Source organism: Megascapheus bottae, chromosome 19 (assembly GCF_031878675.1).
Source record: "Megascapheus bottae isolate mThoBot1 chromosome 19, mThoBot2.hap1, whole genome shotgun sequence".
Taxonomy (NCBI): domain Eukaryota; kingdom Metazoa; phylum Chordata; class Mammalia; order Rodentia; family Geomyidae; genus Megascapheus; species Megascapheus bottae.
The window spans coordinates 37794263-37817389 of NC_143527.1; the positions used below are offsets into that span (position 1 = coordinate 37794263).

The window sequence follows — 23127 nt, forward strand, 5'->3', positions numbered from 1 at the left end:
TCAAAATTTTCATGCTGCTTAGGATAGAATGAAACCTGATTTTTTTCCCTATAAGATGTGATATCTGAAATTTAGGCATTAGTTTGACTTAGTAATTCTTACAGTGGAGACTTTACAACATTAAAGGCTTGAGATTTAATCGGTATTCTTTCAAATGTCTAACACACTATTAAAGGGATTTAAGATGCCAATTATTTTTCTTATATTTAGGTAAAGAATCTAACCTTGCAACTGGAGCAGGAGTCAAATAAACGGCTGTTGTTGCAAAATGAATTGAAGACTCAAGCATTTGAGGCAGACAATTTAAAAGGTTTAGAAAAACAGATGAAACAGGAAATAAATACTTTACTGGAAGCAAAGCGATTATTAGAATTTGAGTTGGCTCAGCTTACAAAGTAAGTTCTGAAAATACCATTGTGATTTTTTTGTGTGTGTTTGTGTTCAATATTAGCTCTTATGTACTTGCTATTTTGTGCATATAGATTATATACTAAGTGTTTACGACAAGGGGGCAGAAAAAAAGCATTTAAAGGTAAAGGAGTTTATTTCAAAAAAAGTTTGCAACAGACTTTATGTTTTGAAAGGACAGGCTCATTAAGGCATTTAAAGGGAGAAAAATATATTGTCAAAAAGCTACTGAGTCTTACTTCAGCAGCACATAAACTAAAAGAGAAGATTAACATGGCCCCTGTGCAAGGATGACATGATGATTCATGAAGCATTCCATAGTTTTAAATCCACAGTCAATGTGAATGACAATCAACCAGTGAGTGTCAAATAAAACTATAAAATTGACCAAAAAAAGAGCCACTGACTTTAGAGTAAGTCTGTTTATATGGAAAAACAATTTTCTGTTAAGATTTTCATATCCATAAAAGCCCTCACATTTTTTCAGATTATGGTTACAAAAGTCAAGGATAAATTTTTTATGACTGTCCTGCCTTCTTAAGTTTTCTTTTTTTTGGAGACTAGCATTGCACATATTGAACCTTCTGGGAATTTTTGTGTTTTCTTTGATTCATCCCAGAGTGCAATGTCCTTGTTATTTTTCTGTCACTCTTGGATTGTGATATGACTGCTTGTGTAAACTGAAGACTAAAGCAAGGTATCCGTATTGCTTTTGTAATTTATAAGGACATACTTCAGAAATAAAATATGAAGCTGAGTGTCATTCACATCTGTAAACCTAGCTACACAGGAGGCTGAGATTTGAGAATAATGGCACAAAGCCAGTCCTTGGCAAACAACCCCAGGATATTTTCATTTCCAGTTAACCAACAAAAAAAGCCAGAAGTGAAGATATAGCTCAAGTTGTAGAGTAAAAAAGCTAAGGGACAGTACCCATGTACGCCTTGAATTCAAGCCCCCCCAAAACCAACAATAACAACAACTAGATAGTGGAACATACTTTTAACTGCAACACTTGGTAGATAGACATAAAGAAGATGGAGAGTTCAGGTTCAATCTAGATTGAACCAATTCAAGCCTAGTCTGGGGCTATATATATAGTGAGACTCTGTCTTTTTTTTTTTTTTTTAATCTTTAAAGTACTTTCATCAATCATGCCTTGTTTACTGAAAATGCATAGCTAGTATAAACTAGTATCTAATGACTTCTGCTTCTGTTTACTTCCTACACAGACATTTAAAATGTATCTCAATGAATGTTTATTTTTTTTAAAAGATGTAACCAAAATATGACTTCAATTTTATTTTTATAGTTTGGGGAGGACCACAATTAACTTTCTCTTGAAAATGTCCTTCATTAGAAAAGCTTTCTCTCAGTTGGGTACTGGTGGCTAATAGTTATAATCCGAGATCTGAGGATCCCGATTTAAAACTTTCCTGGGCTGGGAGTTTGGCCTAGTGGTAGAGTGCTTGCCTAGCTTGCATGAAGACCGGGTTCAATTCCTCAGTACTGTATACATAGGAAATCCGGAAGTGGTGCTGAGGCTCAAGTGGTAGAGCTCTATCCTTGAGAAAGTCCAAGGACAGTGTTCAGGCCCTGAACTCAAGCCTAGGACTGGCGAAAGAAAGAAAGAAAGAAGGAAGGAAGGAAGGAAGGAAGGAAGGAAGGAAGGAAGGAAGGAAAGAAAGAAAATTTACATGACAAACCCTCCCTGGGCAGACAAATCTCGTGATATTGATCTCTAGTCAGTCAGGAAAAAGCTAAACATGGCAGTGTGACTGAAGTGGTAGGATGCCAACATTGAGGTAAAAAGCCAAGCAAGCCCCAGCATTAACTCAAAAAAAGAGAAAAAGGAAAGTTCCCTCTGCTTTTTCTGGCATTATTTATGTACAGTGAATAGAAGACAGTGTGGCCTGAACAAATTAAAGTAACACTATATAATGAAGTGTTTTGGTTTTTTTTGCCAGTCCTGGGCTTGGGCTCAGGGCCTGAGTACTGTCCCTGGATTTTTCTCAAGGCTAGAGCTCTACCACTTGAGCCACAGCACCACTTCTGGCTTTTTTCTATGTATGTGGTACCAAGGAATCGAACCCGGGTCTTCGTGCATGCTAGGCAAGCACTCTACCACTAGGCCAAACTCCCGGCCTCTTTAGTGAGTTTTTTTTTTAAATTTTTTTTATTCCAGCAACTTAAACTAAGAATAATATAAAGTCTATTATAAATTGGAACATTTGTTTATTGTTTTTCTAAAGACACTTTGGTTTACTATTTTCTAAAGACAATACAGAGGAAATGAAGGACAAATGAGGGAACTGCAAGATCAACTTGAAGCTGAACAGTATTTCTCAGTAAGTAGAATAATTTTTAATAAAACCTACCTTAAAACAAGATATTTATAACTTTTCTGCAAATATGCTTCTTAAATGACTGTGATTATAAAATTTGTCATCCCTGGCAATATTCTATGTCTAAGTTAGAGTTCAAGGGCTATTTTAAGTTGTGAAGAAATAACCACAAATGTGCAAAACTATCTAGATTTTTCCCTCAAATTAGAGCTATGAGACTTTATGGCCAAGCCTGGTGATGCATTCCAGGATTCTCATCACCCACGTTGAGCAGGAAGGAGGAGTTCAGGATCAGCCAAGGCTACATAAAGTCACCCTGTGTCCACAAGGGAAGACTTTCATAAAAAATACTTTTACCGGGACAGAGACCGTGGCCTAGTGGTAGAGTGTTGGCTAGCATGCATGAAGCCCTAGGTTCGATTCTTGGTACCACATAAACAGAAATAGCTGAAAGTGGTGCTGTAGCTCTAGTGGTAGAGTGCTAGCCTTGAGAAAGCCCAAGGACAGTGCCTAGGCCGTGAGTTCAAGCCCCAGAACTTGTGGGCGGGGGGGGGGGGGCAGAGGGAGAGAGAGAGGAGAGAGAGCAAAAGAGAGAGGGTTTTTAATACATTAGTTACAAGGGAGTTTCATTGTGACATTTTCACCCTTTCTACCAATCTTACCCACTCCACTTCTCATTCTTAAGACAATTTTTAACTGTTTTCATTGTTCTAGGTACATACACAGAATCTGTGTCAATCATACTCATCCTCATACACCCACTTTACCAGCCTTCCTTCTGGTATCTCCCCCCCCCACCTCCCATATGAGCCAGCTAGTTAGCTAGCTTGCTTGCTTTCTTTCTTTCTCTCTTTCTTTCTTTCTTTCTTTCTTTCTTTCTTTCTTTCTTTCTTTCTTTCTTTCTTTCTTTCTTTCTTTTATTATCTGGGTAATGTATAGAGGGGGGGTTATAGTTACATTCGTCAGGTAGTGGGTACATTACTTCTTGAACATTGATACCCCTTCTCATCCTCCTTTACTTTCTTTTCTTTTTTTTTTTTTGCCAGTCCTGGGACTTGATCTCAGGGCCGGAGCAACTTCCTTGGACTTTCTCAAGGTTAGAGTTCTAGCACTTGAGCAACAGCACCATTTCCAGCCTTTTCTCTGTATGTGTACTGAGGAATTGAACCTGGGTCTTCATGGAAGCTAGGCAAGCACTCTACCACTAGGCCAAAATCCCAGCCTCATTTTTTCATGTGTGTGTAGTAATTGTTCCAAGGTTTTCCATTATGATACATAATTATGATATTGTTTTTCTTATAATAACCTTCTCTGTTGTGTACTTTTCCTACATATTCTACAGTCAGCTTTTCATTGTGGTTTCTTATGCTGTCCTTATATGTAGTTGCATTGTACTTCAAAATTATTCAACCTCTATGAAAGACTTTATTAATGGTTCTGCTTCCTTGATTTAGAGCACTAATTACCATGCATGGATTGTGAATCCGCATTAAAATGGCCTTTATATTGTGAATAATAGCTAATGTTTAAGAACTTTACATATGAACTTGTTTGGCTTTTTCTCCATACGTGTTTTTCTAATTTACTAGTAGGCCAAGTTATTTTCATGTTTATAGGTAGTACTTTGAGGCTCCATTGAAGTCTTTGAATTGAGGAAGCAGCCTTTGCATAATATATTTATGGTCTATTTCAACTTAATGTTTATCAAATAATACCCTTAGTACACTGGTAACTGATGTCTGATCTATGTAAGTCTTATTCAGTGAAGTTAAATACATGAAGCTAATGGTATACTGGTGAATGTGCCCTAGAAACCAAGTGAAATCAATATGAGTAATAATGATTTCTACAGTAAAAGTTCTGAATATTACAGCTGCACACAGTTTATATAATTTAGAGCTTCTTGATACATTAACATCATAATCAGTTTATCTCCTAATAAATATGTAGCGTTTAGATTTTTTTACTTGGCTTATTAGACTTGTCATTAAAATGCTGGAATGACTTAATCCTGGAATGACTTGAAGTGTGATTCTAACTCCTACTGAGTAGTGATTAGAATCTTGCCTACTTTGTTGCCTATATGCTTTCATAGAAGATTCATATAATGCCCTCTCGACTTTTGAGTGGATGTCAAATGATTCGTGGTAATTTTTAAAGATTTTTTTAAATTTTGCTTCTGTGAAATAATACAATTTATTCCATAGCTTTTTTTTTGTCATGGGCTTGAACTCTGGGCCTGGGTGCTGTCAAGGCTACCGTCCTACCCTTTGAGCCATAGCCCCATTTGCAGTTTCTTTCTAGTGGTTAATTGGAGTTCCCCTGGTGGGCTTTGAACCATGATCCTCAGATCTCAGCCTCCTGAGTAGCTAGGATTACTGGTCTAAGCCACTGCACCTGGCTTTTAAGGACCATTATTTTAAGTTAGAGAGGTGAGAATTTATTTCCTAAAGGCACAGTGGATTGTTTAATAAATTATTATAAATTAATAAATTATGCCGAGCCCTTACTTTTCATTCATACATTACCACAAAAATCTTTAAGAAATACCATTTGAGACAGCTAGGGAAGGAAGGAGTGGCATTGTCCAAAAAGAAATGTACTGTTTACCTGATTTATGTTACTGTAACCCCTACATCATCGAATAATAACATTGTAGTTCAGGGCCAGCCTAGGCAGGAAAATTCATGAGACTTTAATTTCCAATTAACCACTAAAGTGCCAGAAGTGGAACTGTAGTTCAGGAGCTGGAGTACTAGCAAAAAAGCTCAGGGACAGTGCCCAGGCTCTTGAGTTCAAGTCTAGGATGAGAACCAAAAACAATACTTTTTTTTTTAAAGAAAAATAATTAAATGTGTAATACAAAAAAATAGTTCTGTATAGCTGCTTCTAAGTGCTTACACCTCCCTCCCTCCCTCCCTTTTCTTACCTTTTAAACTAAAAAGGGTGATTTAAAAATAAAGATGTAGACATCAGAACATTGGTTTTCTCTAACCTAACTTCAGGACCTAACACATGAGTCCGATCTATTAAGTACTTGTTGAAGGCAAAAGCTTAATGAATTTTGTATGAACCATTGCTAACTGCCTTTTCCATCTCAAGCAAAAGAGTAGTTTTTCTAATAACATCATTTAAATCAACAACCTTTTTTTTTCCAGTCCTCGGGCTTGAACTCAGCCTGGGCACTCTCCTTGGACACTTTATGCTCAAGGCTAGCGCTCTATCACTTGAGCCATAGCACCACTTCCAGCTTTTTCTGTATATGTGGTTCCAGGGAATTGAACCCAGGGCTTCATGCATGCTACCACGAGGCCACGCTCCTGGCCAAATCAAGAATCTTTTAAATGACTAGTACTTGTTTTTAATGTTTTCTAAATACATACAATTTGTATTAATCTCCAGTTGACCATCAACATGTTGGAAATGGGCCGGGAGTGTGGCCTAGTGGTAATGTGGCCTAGTGGGAGTGTGTTCACCTCGCATGCACAAACCCCTGGGCTTGATTCTTTGGTACTGCATACACAGAAAAGTGGTGCTGTGGCTTAAATGGCAGACTGCTAGCTTTGAGCATAAAGTGTCCAAGGACAGTACGTAAGCCCTAAGTTCAAGCCCCAGGACTAGCAAAAAAAAAAAAAAAAATCTCACAGACGTTTCTATCTGGGCTGCTTCTGTGCCATAGTCTTTAGATTGTAGCCTCCTGAGTAGGATTATAGGCATGAGCCACCAGCACGGAGCTTATTTGTTTATTTTTTATGAAACTGCTATATTGTTTCTAACTCTTTATAAAGTCATTTATTATTATTTGTTTTGCAGACACTATATAAAACCCAGGTAAAAGAACTTAAGGAAGAAATTGAAGAAAAAAACAGAGAAAATTTAAAGAAGATTCAGGAACTACAAAATGAAAAGTATGCCTGTTTTATTTCAAAACAAGAATACATATTACTGGGGCTGAGAGTTTGGTCTAGTGGTAGACTGCTTTCCTAGTATATACAAAGCCCTGGGTTCGATTCCTCAGTACCACGTACATAGAAAAAGCTGGAAGTGGTACTTTGGCTCAAGTGGTAGAGCGCTAGCCTTGAACAAAAGTGTTCAAGGACAGTGCTCAGGCCCTGAGTTCAAGTCCCAGCACTGACAAAAAAATTAAAAAGAACTATTACTACTTGGTATGAAAGAAAGTAGATAGGTGCAGTGTCTTCAGCATTTAATTCTCAGTGACTTGGGAGGTAGAGACTTGGCTTGAGGAATCACAGTTCAAGATCAGCCCAGACAAAAAAACTGCTTCGTACAGTAGTAAACTCTTATTTACCACCCTAGCGCAGAGAAGCACAAGAAAGAGAATCTTAGCCTAGGCCAGTCCAGACATATGCAAGACCCTGCCTTCTTGCAGATAACCAGTAATAAGGGGGGCGGGGTGGTATGGAGATATAGCTCATGTAGAGTTTAGTCTCCACGAGGAGAGAAAAGAGGGATAGAGGGAGAGAAAAGAAAAAGAACAAGAAGTGATTAACAGGAAGCTTGACTCAAGTAGTAGAGCATGAAAGCAGAAGAAGCAGCTTGAGCCCAGGTTTGTAATCTTAGTAACTCAGGAGGGTGAGATCTGAAGATCATAGTTCAAAGACAGCCCAGGCTCGAAATTCTCTGAGACTTTTATCTTCACTAACCACTACAAAGCCTTACTTAGAGGTATGGCTTAAGTGGTAGAGTGCTACCCTTGAGCAAAAAAAAAAAAAAAAAACACAGGGACAGCACCCAGTCCCTGAATTCAAGCTCCAATAAAGACACATACACAAATACACAGAGCTGAGTGAGAGTGTTAGGCCTCAGAGATAGTCTTTTTTTTTTTTTAAAGGAATATGACCAGTTAACTACTACAGAGCTGGAAGTAGAGCTGTCGCTAGAGTGTTAGAATGTTAGCCTTGAGAAAAACAGCTCTGGGACAGTGGCTAGGCCAGAGTTCATGCCCCCATGACTAGTGTAAAAAAAGAAGAAGGAAATGTCAATTTCCAGAATTTCAGCTAGGCATTGCCACTGGCTCACTTCTATAATCTTAGATACTCAGGAGGCTGAGATCTGGAGGATTGTGGTTCAATGTAGCTTGGGTTAAAAAAAAAAAAAAAAGTCCTGCCTCAAACTGTAAAATTCTGTACTGGAGACATAGCCCAAGTGGGACAATGTTAGCCATGAAACCAAGAGCTAAGCAAGAGCACACATCCTAAGTACTGGCGCACACAAAAATGATTAAATGTGCTAAATTTTCATAAAGGCTAAATGACAATACAACAGTCCAGTCTTTTTGCTACCTCAAAGCCTTAGACTTTATCTTATACTTGGTACATTTTCCTCCAAATAGCTGCTTGGCTTACCTCTTAAGCCTCTTCAGTCTAGGTCTAAACATTCAGAGAGGCACAGAATCACTATCTGAGTCCATTTCCTTACTGCTTAATTCATGTGTTCCTCATTTATTGTTTTTGTTTCCATTAGAACTTAAGCTGTATCCCTTGTATCCCACAGAATTTCCTTACATATTGTTCTTAAAAGTAATTTATTTGTGCTGAGCACCACCGTAATCCTAGCTCATCAGAAGACTAAAATCTGAGCATCACAGTTCAAAGCCAGTCTGGGCAGAAAAGTCCTTGTTTTTCCAGTTAACTACCAAAAAGCCAGAAGTGTAGCTGTTTCTTAAAGTGCTATCCTTTAGCAAAAAAATCTAAAGGATAGCACCCAGGTCCTGAGTTCAAGCCTCACTACTGATAGCAAAAAGTAAAATAAAAACCAGGAGACTTGGCTGTTAAGATAAAGATTAAGTAGTTGCCAAATGTAAAGCGCATTCTTTTTTTTGCCAGTCCTGGGGCTTGAACTGAGGGCCTAAGCACTGTCCTTGGACTTTCTCAAGGCTAGCATTCTATCTCTTGAGCCACAGTACCACTTTTGGCCTTTTCTGTGTATGTGGTATGGAAGAATCAAAACCACGGCTTCATGAATGCTAGGTAGGCACTCTACCAGTAAGCCACATTTCCAGCCCTCTTCAAGTTTTTTTGGCAGTTATTTGGAGATAAAAATCTTTAGGATGTGTTCCTCAGGCTGGCTCTGCTTATCATAGCTTAGTCCTGAATAGCTAGCGTTACAAGCATGAGCTACTAGTGCCTAGCTAAAGTATAATTTTCAAAGACTATTCCTACATATCTTATAGTGATTTGGAAATATATATATATATTCATAGTCTCTTTGAATTTTAGATCTAGAAGGCACCTCAAAGATAATTTAGTTTAATCCTCTTGTTTGACTTGATTAAATTGAGCTCCAGGAAATATAAGAATCTAAGAATATATTATATATATATACATATATATATATAATATATTCTATGGTATGGATAAGAATCTGGGTCCACTCTCCTGACTTACCAGCCAGTGGATTTTCCATTGTACCTTTTATTTGCATTCCAAATCTGCAACAAATTTCTTTGAAAAAAAAAAAAAGGTGTGACAGGTTAAATCACTGCTTTTATAGATAGTATATATTTATAGTTTATTTTAATTGATAAAATGCTTAGTTCATTTTTACCATTTAAAGATAGTTGTGTTGCCAGGAGTGTGGTCTAGTGGTAGAGTGCTTCCCTAGCATGCATGAAACACTGGGTTTGATTCCTTAGTACCACACACCCAGAAAAAGTGGGAATGGTCCTGTGACTCAAGAGCTGGAGCTCTAGCCTTGAGAAAAGCCCGAGGACAGTGCCCAGTTCCTGAGTTCAAGTCCTGGGACTGACACCCCCCCCCCAAAAAAAAGATCAGTGGAACTATGAAACTATGTGATTAAGTTGGAAAAATGAACTGATTTTATTTATTTATTTATTTATTTTTGTGGGTCATGGGGCTTGAACTAGGCCTGGGTGCTGTCCCTGAGCTCTTCAGCTCAAGGCTACTACTGCCCTACCCTTGAGCCAAGCTCCACTTCCCATTTTCTAGAGGTTAAGTGGAAATGAGAGTCTCTGGTCCTTTTGTGAGTCCTTTTGTGCCCAGGCTGGCTTTGAACATTGATCCTCAGATCTTAGCCTTCTGAGTAGCTAGGATTACAGGTGTGAGCCACCACACCAGCTGAAATTTTTTTTTTGGATCCATTTCTTTCAAAATTTTTTGCAGAGAAACTCTTTCTACTCAGTTGGATCTAGCAGAAACAAAAGCTGAGTCTGAGCAGTTGGCTCGAGGACTTCTGGAAGAACAGTATTTTGAACTGACTCAAGAAAGCAAGAAAGCAGCTTCAAGAAACAGACAAGAGATTACAGATAAAGATCATACTGTTAGTCGGGTAAGTGTGATAGCTAGCTAGGTTGTATCAGTAAAATTTACTTAAATCAGAATAGGTCACGTTTTGAGCCAAGAGCAAGTGCCTGACTCCTGTGAGACTAGCTACACAGGAGACTGAAATCTGGAGGATCACAGTTTATGCCAGCTTAGAAAGAAAAGTCCAAGAGTCTCCATTTCCAGAATAACCATCAAAAAGTCAGGCTGAAGGCATGGTCAGGTGGTAAAGCACAACTGATAAAGCATACAGAGTGAATTCAAGGCCCTGGTGAATTCTAAACTCACCCCCAAAGTTTTTACAGTTTTAGTGTGACTATCCTTATTAATCTTTTTATATAATGATCATTCTATATTTGTGTTAAATAGTTAATATTGAAATCTTAATATGCTGAGGGTTTTTTTTCTAGTTGATGATTCTATATTTTGTGAAGAAATACTTTATGTTGGCTTGTTTTCTTTTCTACATTGAAACTGATCTTATAAGCCAGAATTGTATGTATATGTCCATGTGTGCATGAATTGGCACTGGTATTAGGATTTGAACTCAGGACCTTTCACTCTCTCACTTAGCTTTTTTTTTTTTTTTTCACCCAGTCCTGCGGCTTGAACTCAGCCTGAGTACTGACCCTCAGCTGCTTTTGCTCAAGACTAGCACTCTACCACTTGAGAGCCAAAGCACTACTTCCAGCCTTTTGTTTTTGTGGTACTGAGGAACCAAACCCAGGGCTTCATGCATGTGACTCTGCCACTAAGTCACATTCCCAACCCTCAGTTAGCTTTTTTTTGCTCATAGATAGGTAGTCTTGCACTCAAGCCACAACTCTAGTCCAACTTTTTTTGTCAGCTAATTGGAGATATAGTCCCTGAATTTTTTTGCCCAAGCTGGCTTTGAACTGTGATCTTCAGAGTTCAGCCTCTTAAATAACCAGGTTTACAGATGTCAGCTACTGGCATCTGGCTTTGAGCTAGAACTGTTCAAAAAAATTATTTGAGGCCAGAGGCCACTGGCTCATGCCTGTAATCCTATCAAGAAGCTACTTTGAAAACTACAGTTCAGACCCCATTCCAGGTAGGAAAGTCCATGAGACTCTTACCTCCAATTAACCAGCAAAAAGTAAGAAGTGGAACATCAGCATGCTGGTCTTAAGCAAAAAAAAAAGCTGAGGGATAGTGTGAAGGCCTTGTGTTCAAGTCCTTGTACCACACCAAAAAGAAAAAAAAGAAAATCATTTGGGGATGAAATTTTTTTTTGGCCATTTCTGGGGCTTGAACTCAGGGCCTGGGCACAGTCCATGAGCTTCTTTTTGTTCAAGGCTAGCACTTTACCACTCGAGCCATAGCTCCACTTCCACCTTTTTGTGTGTATGTGGTACCAAGGAATCCAACCCATGGCTTTATGCATGTTTGGCAAACACTCTACAACTAGGCCAAATTCTTGAACTGAGAAATTCTTTGTAAGTATTTACAAAAGGTTCATATCATAGCCTTTAAAGAAGCATGGAGGGCCGGGAGTTTGGCCTAGTGGTTAAAGTGCTTGCCTAGCATGCATGAAGACCCGGGTTCGATTCCTTGGTACCACATACATAGAAAAAAAGCCGGAAGTGGTGCTGAGGCTCAAGTGGTAGAGCTCTAACCTTGAGAAAGTCCAAGGACAGTGCTCAGGCCCTGAGCTCAAGCCCATGACTGGCAAAAAAAAAAAAAAAGAAGAAGCATGGAACAAAAGTGAAGTTAGGGAATATTTTTCTTTTGAAATGAATATATGCCATCATTGTATGAGTAGCTTGAGTTTAAATCTCAGGGTTTTTTTCCCCCCTGACAAGTAATGTGATCTTTAGCTGAGTATGTAGCATAAGAATTAATACTCGTTTCATATATTCATTTGAAGAAACTGAAGAGTAATTGCTTGCCCAGAGTCATATAGTAGATTAATGGTAGCACACTGTACAAATCAGATTTCCTAGTTTCCATTCCAAGTCTCTTATACTTTTCTCTAATGCATAAATGTCCATGTGTCTTTGTGTGTATATAACACATGTGTATCTGTATATTTGCACACACATTTTTTGGAAACTGTTTTTTTAGGTATTAGAATTTAATTACATTCACATGTTGTAAAATGGAAACAAAACATTTTCTGTAGATAAGCAGTGACTATGACCTGTCCTCATGTATAAAAAATATGAAATGATATGTTGAAGGATTTAGCTCTAAATATGTGAAGAGGCTGCTTAAACCTGTGTGCTTTGTTTAGCTTGAAGAAACGAATAACATGCTAACCAAAGATATTGAATTACTAAGAAAAGAAAATGAAGAGTTAACTGAAAACATGCAGAAAGCAGAAGAAGGTATGTATGATTTCTTTAAAGAAAAAAATACTACACTGGGCATTGTGGGACATACATTTAATTTCAGCATTTGGGATGCCAAGGTAGAAAGATACCACATTTGAGGCTAGCCAGAGTAAAATAACACGATTGTGTCTCTGAACATATACACAAAAGGGAGGGAAAAAGGGATGGGAGCAAGACTATAGTTTCAAAATCTGTCATTAATCTTCAGCTAGTTTTGCTTACGTTAAATAAGTCCTGTAATCCTTTAAGAATATCTTAATGGAAAAGACGGGTATCAATGTTAAAAGAAGTAATGTACCCACTTCCAAATGAATGTGACTATAACCCCTGTCTCTATGTTACCCCGACAATAAAATGCAATTAAAGAAAAAAGAATATCTTAATGAAATCACTGAAAGTTACTAGAGGGTATAGTAACCTGAACAATTGAGGACATATTTACTTGGTGTTTAGTAAGTAAATTTAGTATAATTTATAGTAATAATTCATATAATTTATTGGCAGAATATAAATTGAAGAAGGAAGAAGAAATCAATAATCTTAAGGCTGCATATGAAAAGAATATCAGTACAGAACGAACCCTCAAAACACAGGTATACATTCCCTCAATCTTTTCCCGGAACTTATGCTTAAGTATCACATATTTTCAAAGTAAAATTTCTAGCTCTGCACCAGTGGCTCATACCTGTAATACTAGCTACTAGGAAGGCTGAGATTGGGAAGATCATGAAAAGTTTCAATTACAGAAGCCTGATGTAGATATACTTTGGCTCAGGCACACACCAAGTAGGAAGTGAGACTCTTAAAAATGACCAGCAGAAAACATCTAGAAGGATTGCTCAACTAGTAGAGTGCTAAACTAGCAAGCACAAGGACCAGGGTTCAAAACCCCAATGCCTCCAAAAGCAAAGTAATTGTTCCTTAGGCACTTTTTGCTAAAATGTGGGTCATAAAAGTTCAGAAATGCAAAAAAATAAAATAGTTCAAACTTTTCATTAAAACAAATAATTTCAATTCCTCATTAAGTGTAAGTGGAATTTCAATTGAACTTAAAAAGCTACTTTATGTAGTAAAAACATAACATCCTTTGGCACTCAGTCTCATCATTGAGTATTTTCTATTCCACTAATTTATCTTACAATTACACTCCAATTATTCCTGGCAAATCTTTCACAACCTGGAAAAAGTTGAAGATAACTATTCCTACTTTTGCTTGTTTTCTTAAATTTCACAAAATAATAAGTAAATAAAACAACTACAACATAGATCCTAATATTTTAATATTTGAATAGGCTGTTAACAAGCTGGCAGAAATAATGAATCGCAAAGATTTTAAAATTGATAGAAAGAAGGCTAATACACAAGATTTGCGGAAGAAAGAAAAGGAAAATCGAAAATTACAGCTGGAACTTAATCAAGAGAGAGAAAAATTCAACCAGATGGTAGTGAAACATCAGAAGGAACTGAATGACATGCAGGCGGTAAGGGATTTTTGTGGGGGGCAGGCGGGAGGAGGGGGATAAGCACATCTAGGATTCAGTCAGTATTACTGTGTATAACTTATTACCTATTTTACTTATATTACATTTTCTTACTAAAAGTAGTATTTTTGTTTTTCTTAAGGTTGGTTATTTCTTTTCTTTTCTTTGGTCAGAAACCAGGACTCAAACTTGTTACCTGGTGCTTTGGTTCATTGGCTAGTGCTCTACCAGCTAAGCCATAATTCCAACTCCCTTTTTAAAATTTATACTTTGTCATTTTATCATTATTACTCTAATATGAATGTTTTATCTTACGAAACTAGGAAGATGCTCTATTGCCTTATAGCTTGATTAATTATTTACATTTATCCTTAGTGTTGGAAATTATTTAAACTTAATTATATTGATACTTTTTCAAAAACAGCAATTGGTAGAAGAATGTACACATAAGAACGAACTTCAAATGCAGCTTGCAAGCAAAGAGAGTGATATTGAACAGTTACGTGCTAAACTATTGGACCTTTCAGATTCTACTAGTGTTGCTAGTTTCCCTAGTGCTGATGAAACTGATGGAAACCTTCCAGGTAAAAAAAAAAATTGTATTCTGTCTGTCCAAGTTTGCTTTGATATTATAGAAATTACTTTTTTATTTGGTCTTCTCCCTCGTTTGTCATTTAGTGCAAAGAGTTTTAAAAAGAAATTTGGATAGCCACAACCTATCATGGTGTTGTATATTAGGTACATTTTATAGAATACAACAGTCAGAAGCAATTTTAGGTTATTAAAATAGATGTAAGAATCTGTAACAGAATAGAAACACAAAGAGTAGTTAAAACTGATCTTAAGCCACCTACATCCATGGTGAAACTCCGTGTTCCAACCTCTCATATTTGTGAAGAAATTGTATACATGTTTTTGTGTGTACCAGTTACTTGATGCTTTATATATCCTTATACTGAAACTAAGAAATGTGCTTTCTTTTTTTGTGGCCCTTAATTTAAGCTTTTTTTCACTCAGGTCTGACATTGTACCACTTGAGCCACATTCTACTTCCTATATTTTACTCCTTCATTGGAGGTGAGAGTCCCTTGGCCAGGCATCAGTGACTCATGGCTGTAATCCTGGATACTCAGGAGATTGAGCTCTGAGTGTTTCAAACCAGCCTGGCCAGGAAAGTCTGTGAGAAAAAACTATTCTGAAAAAGCCAGAAATGTTGCTGTGGCTCATGTGGTAGAGTGCTTGCTAGCTTTCTTTTAGAAGAAGCTCAGGGATAGACAGCACTCAGGACCAGGGGGAGAAAAAAAAGAAAATCTGAGCCAGAAATATGACCTGCCTAGCAGCATGTACCAAGCCCTGGATTTGAGTCATCATTACCACGAACACAGGAAAAGCCAGAAGTGGTAATGTGGCTCAAGTGGTAGAGCCTTGAGGAAGCTCAAAAACAATGCCTAGGTCCTGAGTTCAAGCCCTAGGACTGACAAAGAAAAGTCTGTTGGATTTGTCTGCCTGGGCTGTTTTTGAACTACAATTATCATATCTCAGTATGAGTGACTAGGATTACAGATATTAGCCACAGTGCCCAGCAGAAATGTTTTTTATTTTTTGTCTTTCATGACAGTTGTAGGGCTTGAACTTATGGCTTGGGCCGTGTCCCTGAGCTCTTTTGCTCAAGGCTAGCTCTCTACCACTTTGAGTCATTTCCAGTTTGGGGGTAATTAATTGCACATAAGTCTCAGGTGGACTTTTTACCCCCTGCTGGCCTTGAAACATGATCTTCAGATCTTAGCCTCCTGAGTAGCTACAGGGATGAGCCACCAGTGCCCAGCTTAGAAATGTATTCTTAATCAGAACAATGGCAGCTATATATAGAAAGCTTCCCTAATATTGAATTGCCAATATATTATAACAATAATGTCAAGTTTTCAGTTTGGAGAAATAGATATGTGGAAGTAGGTGAGGGGTCAAGGAATCAAAACTAGAAATCATCAACTATAGTCTGGCATATGTGGCTCATGCCTGTAACCTCCAATTAAGAGAAGAGGTGGCACTGTGGCTCAGAATGGTAGAGCACTAGCCTTGAGTGGGAAAAGCTCAGGGACAGCTTCTGGGCCCTGAGTTCAAGCCCCACAACTGACCCTCCCCCCCCAAAAAAAATCAGCTAAAATTTTGCACTTTTTTTCTCTTTTCTCTTTATTTTTCCTAATGAAGAGTGATTTAAAAGAAGTAAATACAGCCTCATTAGAAATGAAGTGAGTGCCAGGAATTGGTATGTGTGAGAGTGCATGCACACACAAGCTCAGAAGGCCATATATATATATATATATATATTTTTTTTTTTTTTGGCAGTCCCGGGCATCAACTCAGGGCCTGAGCACTGTTCTTGGGCTTTTTCAAGGCTAGAGCTCTACCAGTTAAGCCACAGGGCCACTTTCAGCTTTTTTTATGTATATGGTACCAAGGAATCAAACCCAAGTCGTCGTGCATGCTAGGCAAGCACTCTCCCACTAGGCCAAACTCCTGGCCAAAGGGCTTTTTAAAATTATTATTCTCATCCATTTTTCTTCAACTTTTTTATGATGTCTTATGTGCAACTGAGGATTTTTTTATATAGAGACATTTTACTTCTTTTGCAGTGCTGAGTACCAAACCCAGGACTTTTGCTAGTGCTAGACAAGCAAGCTAACACTAGCTGTAATCCCCAGCTCAAAGTTAGACATTTCAGAGATTTTATGGTTTTTGTTTTTGTTTATGTTTTTTGGTGAATTGAATTGGAAGGTGAGTTCATGAGACTTCAGAGAAGGTGATGAATTTTATCCTCCATCTTGGCTTATTCATGATAAAGTTATTTGATTGGCATACTTAAGTAGATACACTTCAAAGTACTAGTGATAACAGGTGTCTCCTCATCACTGTGTTCTCATTGTTAAATTTTTTACTTTCATATTGGAAATAAAAATTAATGGATGATCTTACTCATTGTTAGTTGCCTCTTTGAATCAGATTTTTGGCCTAAAAATTGAAATTATATATTAAATCAAACACTTAATGGATGGTTGAAATGGTCCTTGGGGAAAAAAGTTTAAGAGAATATAGTTAATTTAAAAGAAATAGTTTGATATAGTGAATATAGTTAAAGAGAGATAGTTGAAGTTTAAGAGAAATAGTTTGATATTCATTCTTTAATATGAGAAAGTTATATCACTCAGATGTCTGACAAATTTCTTTGAAGATTATGACTAATGAGTTTTAGTTTAAGTGATTTGTGTAAATGAACTGATACTGTGTCTTTTAGATTTTATCTATGTCTTGCATTTTATCATTATTCAAATAAGGATTCTATATTTTCTTATATATTTGGAGTTCTAACATCTGTAGTCTTTCTCAGTGGATGTCTTGTCATTAACTAAATTAGATCTAAATTTCCTAACTAGAAAAATACTCTTAGTTCTAAAGTTCTTACAAACACTTTGATTTCTTTATATCTTTATCCTCCCTTTGGTTCTATGGCAGGTTGCAACTTAGCATGCTGTGTAAATATAAAAATTATCTTTAGACTTGTAGTTGATCTAATAATCTGAAGGTAGTAAATGAAGCATTAAGAAAAACACTTAGGCTAGACACCAGTGGCTCACACCTGTAATCCTGCCTACTCAGGAGGCTGAGATCTGAGGATTGCATTTCAAAGCCAACCCAGGCAGGAAAGTGTGTGAGACACTTATTTCCAATTAACCACCAGAAAACTGGAAATGGCACTGTGGCTCAGGGGGTAGGAGGGAGCCTTGAGCTGAAGCGCTCAAGGACAGTGCCCAGGCCCAGAGTTCAAGTCCTATGACTGACATAGAGAGGGAGAGAGGGAGAGAGGAAGAGGGAGGGAGGGAGGGAGGGAGGGAGGGAGGGAGAGAGAGAGAGAGAGAGAGAGAGAGAGAGAGAGAGAGAGAGAGAGAGAGAGAGAGAGAGAGAAAATATACATTCCATGAGTATATTTGTATCCCTCATCAGCATAACTTTCTCATCTAGTTGATTTCAGGCTCTATAACTTAAACCTGAGAATAGTAGATTGTTATCTTTCCAAATACAAGAATATATGAAGTTTTGAGTCCTACTCTATCAGTAATTTGAAAATACTTGAGCATTACTTGGTTTATTTTCGTCTTATCACATTTTTAAACATAATTAAAGTATTTTAATTTTCTACTCCTCTTAAGCTGTATGTGGTATAGAGGCATAAATTTTCATAGTCTTTGGGTAATCTTTAAAGATTATCTTTGATAGTTAAATTGACTATATTAAGTATTAGAAGTTGACAAGTAGGTTCTGAAGAATTATAATTGGAGTTGTATATGCCAATAGAATTAAGTGCACATTCCCACCCCAGCAAGTTTAAATGATTTTATTGAAACTGTTTCTTGGATGTTTGTTTTACCAAAAATCTTAAAAGACTATTGTCCTGAGAAAACAAATAAAATGCTTGTCTTTTATTCTTTATATCTAGTTGATTCTGCCTGCATTCCTTATTTATTTATCTTCTATTCTTGTCTTCTGTGAGTAATAGGATACTTCTGTACTTTTGCTTGCTCTTTCTTGTGTAAATCATGGCTATGATTTGTTCTACTTGCTGCATATTATTTTTGTTTTGGGTTTTTTTTTTTGGCTTAGTATTTTCTATGAATGTTAAGTGATACTTCGAGTCGTCTATATTATTTAAACTGCAGTCCATTCAAGTCTTGCCTGGCTCTTAAAGAAATTGTTACTTCATATGTTTATAATTGAGTACTACATGTTAATTATGTGGGGAATATAGCTTGAGATTTTTTTTCTGCAATATTTGTATGGCCATTAAAGTTGATTTGTGTGATTGAAGCATGAAAGAGCAAATTATTTAACTGTGTCAAATTGCCTGTTGCTGCATGCTGACAGACATCTCATAATAGTTTTTCTTCTGGTTACAATTTATGAGTGATTACTGTATATACTTTGTATCCTAGAGTCAAGAATTGAAGGTTGGCTTTCTGTACCAAATAGAGGAAACATCAAAAGATATGGCTGGAAGAAACAGGTACAATCAGCTTAGATGTTTTTTTTTTCCTGATACACACTTTACTTTTAAACATAGTTTGCATTCACTGCTGTATTGTTAATAACTATTTGAATTAACACAATGTACTCTATGTAAATGGCAAATATGTAACATTTTAAATCAAGATCCTGTTGCTTGTGTAATTCTCCTTACTTTTCTTTTCAGTATGTTGTGGTAAGCAGCAAAAAAATTCTATTCTATAATGATGAACAAGATAAGGAACAATCCAATCCATCTATGGTATTAGACATAGAGTAAGTGGCCTTTGAATTTTAAATCAGTTAAATGTTTAACTTGTAATAATTAGTTTTAGACTCACAATTATTTTACATTTTATGTTACTTAGACAGTATTAGCTACTTGTCTGTGTTTCTTAACAAAGTTAAATTTTATTTATTGACTGATTTATTGATTGAGCCAGTACTGAGGCTTCAAATCAGGGTCTGACACAGAGAGTCAACTTGTTTGCTCATAGCTGACATTTTACCACTTGAGCCACATCCAGCATTTTGCTGGTTAACTGGATTAGTGGTTAATGGATTCTCAGGAACTTTCCTGCGTGGGCTAGCTTTGAACCTCAGTTCTCCAGGTCTTAACCTATGGAGTAGCCAGATTTACAATAGTGAGCCACCAGTGCCTGGCTAAATACTAATTTTCTATGAAATCTTATTTAATAAAACATGAGAAGGAAAATTATAATTTCAAGTATTGGAGAATTTAGAGAGCAAATAAAGTATTCTTTGGTCATCAGAGTGACATCAGTAGTTTAAATTAGGAAATCAGTAGTTGTTCCCCTTCATCATAGATGCTAACTATACATAGAGACATGTTAGTTATATATTTAAGTTATATGTATAAACTAATAGTACAAGTAAAACATGTAACAAAGTCAGGCACTGATGGCTCATGCCTGTAATCCTGTGACTCAGGAGGCTGCGGTCTGAGGATCACGGTTTGAAGTTACCTTGGACAAGAGAGCCTGTGAGGCTCTTGTCTCCAATTAAGCATCAAAAAGTCAGAGTAGAGCTGTGGTTTAAGTGATAGAGTGCTTACCTTGAACAGAAAAGCTCAGAAACAGCTCTGAGACCCTGAGTTCAAGGCCCAGGACTAGTATGAAGAACAAAAAGTACAGCAAAATCCAAATTTAAATTAAATTTGATAGAAATTTGAATGAAAGATTACCATTCCTTTGGAATTCAATATGTATAAAACTAGTTATAGAAACAGAATTGAGCAAGGATTAGAAAGTATCCGTATTTTTTTTTTAACACATTGGTTGTAAATGATGAGTTGATGAAATAGCATCTTAATGTTAGTTACATTTTAGGTGGATTTTTCTTTTCTTTTTTCTTTTTTTTGAGACATAATTTCACAGTCAACTAAATGGCTCCTAAGCATTTGACACCTAGCAATGACATTTATAATTTTATAATGTTTTTATTAGTTTTGAGTTGGTATTCAACTTAATAGACATTCAAGTTTGCACTGAATTGAAGATCAAGAATTTTCAGAAAGAATTGAAATATAGCTCAATGGTAGAATGTTTCCCTGAGTTTCATCTCCAGCACCAACATACATATGAATACACATATCAGTTATGTACGTAGAGTTTACATTTTATTAGCAATCTAGAAATGACTTAAATCTATGTGAAAGTGTATACAGGTTATATGCAAACATTACAACATTTTAAATATGAGATCTACACTCCTCAGATTTTGTTACCTTCAAGAAGCCTTAGAACCAATACCCCCAAAATAGTAAGGTAATTTCAATTAATAGTCATTTAAATTGGTTTCATTAGTTTGGAATATATCTAGTTTTGGGCTATTATGAACAAAGCTAACATGAACATTCCTAAACAGGGTTCCATATAAATAGATTCATTTCCCATAATAAAGGCCTAAAAGTGAACTTGTTGTATCAGAATGGTAGAATTATTTTTAGTATGGGCTAGTACTGGAGCTTGAACTCAGAGTCTTGGGCTCTGTCTTGGCTTTCGCCACTCATAGGTGGAGCTCTACTACTTGAGCCATACTTCTACTTCAGTTTATTCTGGTAAACTAGAGATAAGAACCTCTAGATTCATACCGTTATTATCATAATTTAGCTTCAAGTTTGTTTACTTTTTTTTTTTTTTTTTTTTTGCCAGTCCTGGGCTTCTCTTCTAGAGTGGATCTGCAATTTTACATTTCTACCCACATTAGATTAGTGATACAGATTCTGTTTAATTTTATCAGCATTTGATGAGATTGTTTTCAAAATTCTGATATAGTTTTTATTTTTCATTTTTTTTGCTAGTCCTGGGCTAGAGCTCAGGGCCTGAGCTCTGTCCTTGGACTTTCTCAAGGCTAGAGCTCTACCACTTGAACCTCAGCACCACTTCTGGCTTTTTTTTCCTATGTATGTGGTACTGAGGAATTGAACCTGGGTCTTCGTGTATGCTAGGCAAGCACTCTACCACTAGGCCAAACTCTCAGCCCCATAAAGTAGTTTTAATGCACATTTCTCTGATGATGGATGATGTTAAGTATCTTTTCATGAACTTATTTGGTACCTCTGTGTCATCTTCAGTGAAATGTCTGTCATTTTCCATTATGAGTTTTAATAATAACTTGTATTTATTTTGCCTTAGTAAATTGTTTCATGTTCGACCTGTAACCCAAGGAGATGTGTACAGAGCTGAAACTGAAGAAATTCCTAAAATATTCCAGGTAAATTATATTTCTAAATTATCTTTTATCTAATATGAATTTTTTTGTGAAGTAAACATAAAAGACTAGTACTAGTGTTTTTCTGCATATGAAACTTTCATTCACATTTTAAGTTCTTTAATATTGTTCTTTGCAATTTTTAATGTAGATACTATATGCAAATGAAGGAGAATGTAGAAAGGAAGTAGAAATGGAACCAGTACAACAAGCTGAAAAAACTAATTTCCAAAATCACAAAGGCCATGAGTTCATTCCTACACTCTACCATTTTCCTGCCAACTGTGAGGCCTGTGCCAAACCTCTCTGGCATGTTTTTAAGCCACCCCCTGCCCTGGAGTGTCGAAGATGCCATGTTAAGTGCCACAGAGATCACTTAGATAAGAAAGAGGACTTAATTTCTCCATGTAAAGGTAAGATAACATTATTTTTTACAGCTAATAATAAGTTTTAGTAAAATACGTTCTTTAAAAACCAGGGGCTGGTGGCTTACTCCTAACTACTCAGTAGGCTGAGATCTGAGACCAGCAGGGCTATGAAAGTTCGTGAGTCTCTTATCTCCAATTAACTACCAGAAAAGTGGAAGTGGCGTTGTGGCTCAAATGATAGAGCATTATCCTTGAGCTGAAGAGCTCAGGGATAGCATCCAGGCCAAGAGTTCAAGCCCCACATCTGACCAAAAAATAAAACAACCCACCTTTATATAGTAATTTCTATATTAAATTGAAGAAGTAGGTTATATAGGTTATAAGATATGATACTTTGACATTAGTAGAACAAGAACAACATGGGGTAATCCTATCTTGCACATAGTCATTTTCATTTTATGTATGAATGCATATATATATATATATACATATGTATGCATATATATGTATTGCCTGTGTGTTACATTGTGCTGTGTGGAAGCTTTAATTGTGAGCCTCACAAACACAGCTTTTTCACTCATGATCAGTGTTCTTTTTACTGTTGGAGCCGCATCTGCAATGCAGCATTTTACTGGTTAATTGGAGATGGGAGTCTGGCTTTGAACCAAAATTCTCATATGTCACCTTCGTGACACAATGGGTTTTTAAAAGATAACCATTATCTTAAAAACAAAACAAAACTCTGTAGCCAAGCACCAGTGGCTTATTCTCAAAGGCAGCCCAGGTAGGAAAGTCTATGAGACTCTTGTCTTCAGTCAACTACCAAAAGTCAGAAATAAAGGTGTGGCTCAAGTGGTAGAGTACTAGCTTTAAGCAAAAAGGTTCAGGACAGTGCCCAGACCTTGAGTTCAAGCCTAACACAAACACAAAATTAAAAACTAGAAACTAGTCTTGAGAGGTATAAGTAAGTTCCACCGTTATTCCTCATTTGAAGTTTTATATTTTATTACATTTATTGTTTTTGTGTGTGTGTGCCAGTTCTGGGGCTTGAGAAACAAACAAAAAAAAACCTATGTCACTGG

At 36.7% G+C, this 23127-nt stretch overlaps 1 protein-coding gene and 1 pseudogene across 2 annotated transcripts in view; both read left to right on the forward strand.

Moving 5' to 3' along the window:
* Rock1 (Rho associated coiled-coil containing protein kinase 1) overlaps positions 1-23127 on the forward strand; it is a 101540-nt gene that overhangs the window by 74361 nt on the left and 4052 nt on the right. For both annotated transcript variants that reach the window (XM_090353357.1, XM_090353360.1), the window contains exons 20-31: positions 211-395; positions 2687-2756; positions 6567-6661; positions 9896-10061; positions 12309-12402; positions 12913-13001; positions 13701-13889; positions 14314-14473; positions 18875-18945; positions 19132-19220; positions 21602-21680; positions 21829-22090. In XM_090353357.1, the coding sequence (XP_090209483.1) occupies positions 211-395; positions 2687-2756; positions 6567-6661; positions 9896-10061; positions 12309-12402; positions 12913-13001; positions 13701-13889; positions 14314-14473; positions 18875-18945; positions 19132-19220; positions 21602-21680; positions 21829-22090 (1549 nt within the window). The remainder of the gene's footprint in view (positions 1-210; positions 396-2686; positions 2757-6566; positions 6662-9895; positions 10062-12308; positions 12403-12912; positions 13002-13700; positions 13890-14313; positions 14474-18874; positions 18946-19131; positions 19221-21601; positions 21681-21828; positions 22091-23127) is intronic.
* Positions 641-733, forward strand: LOC150049859 (U6 spliceosomal RNA; annotated as a pseudogene).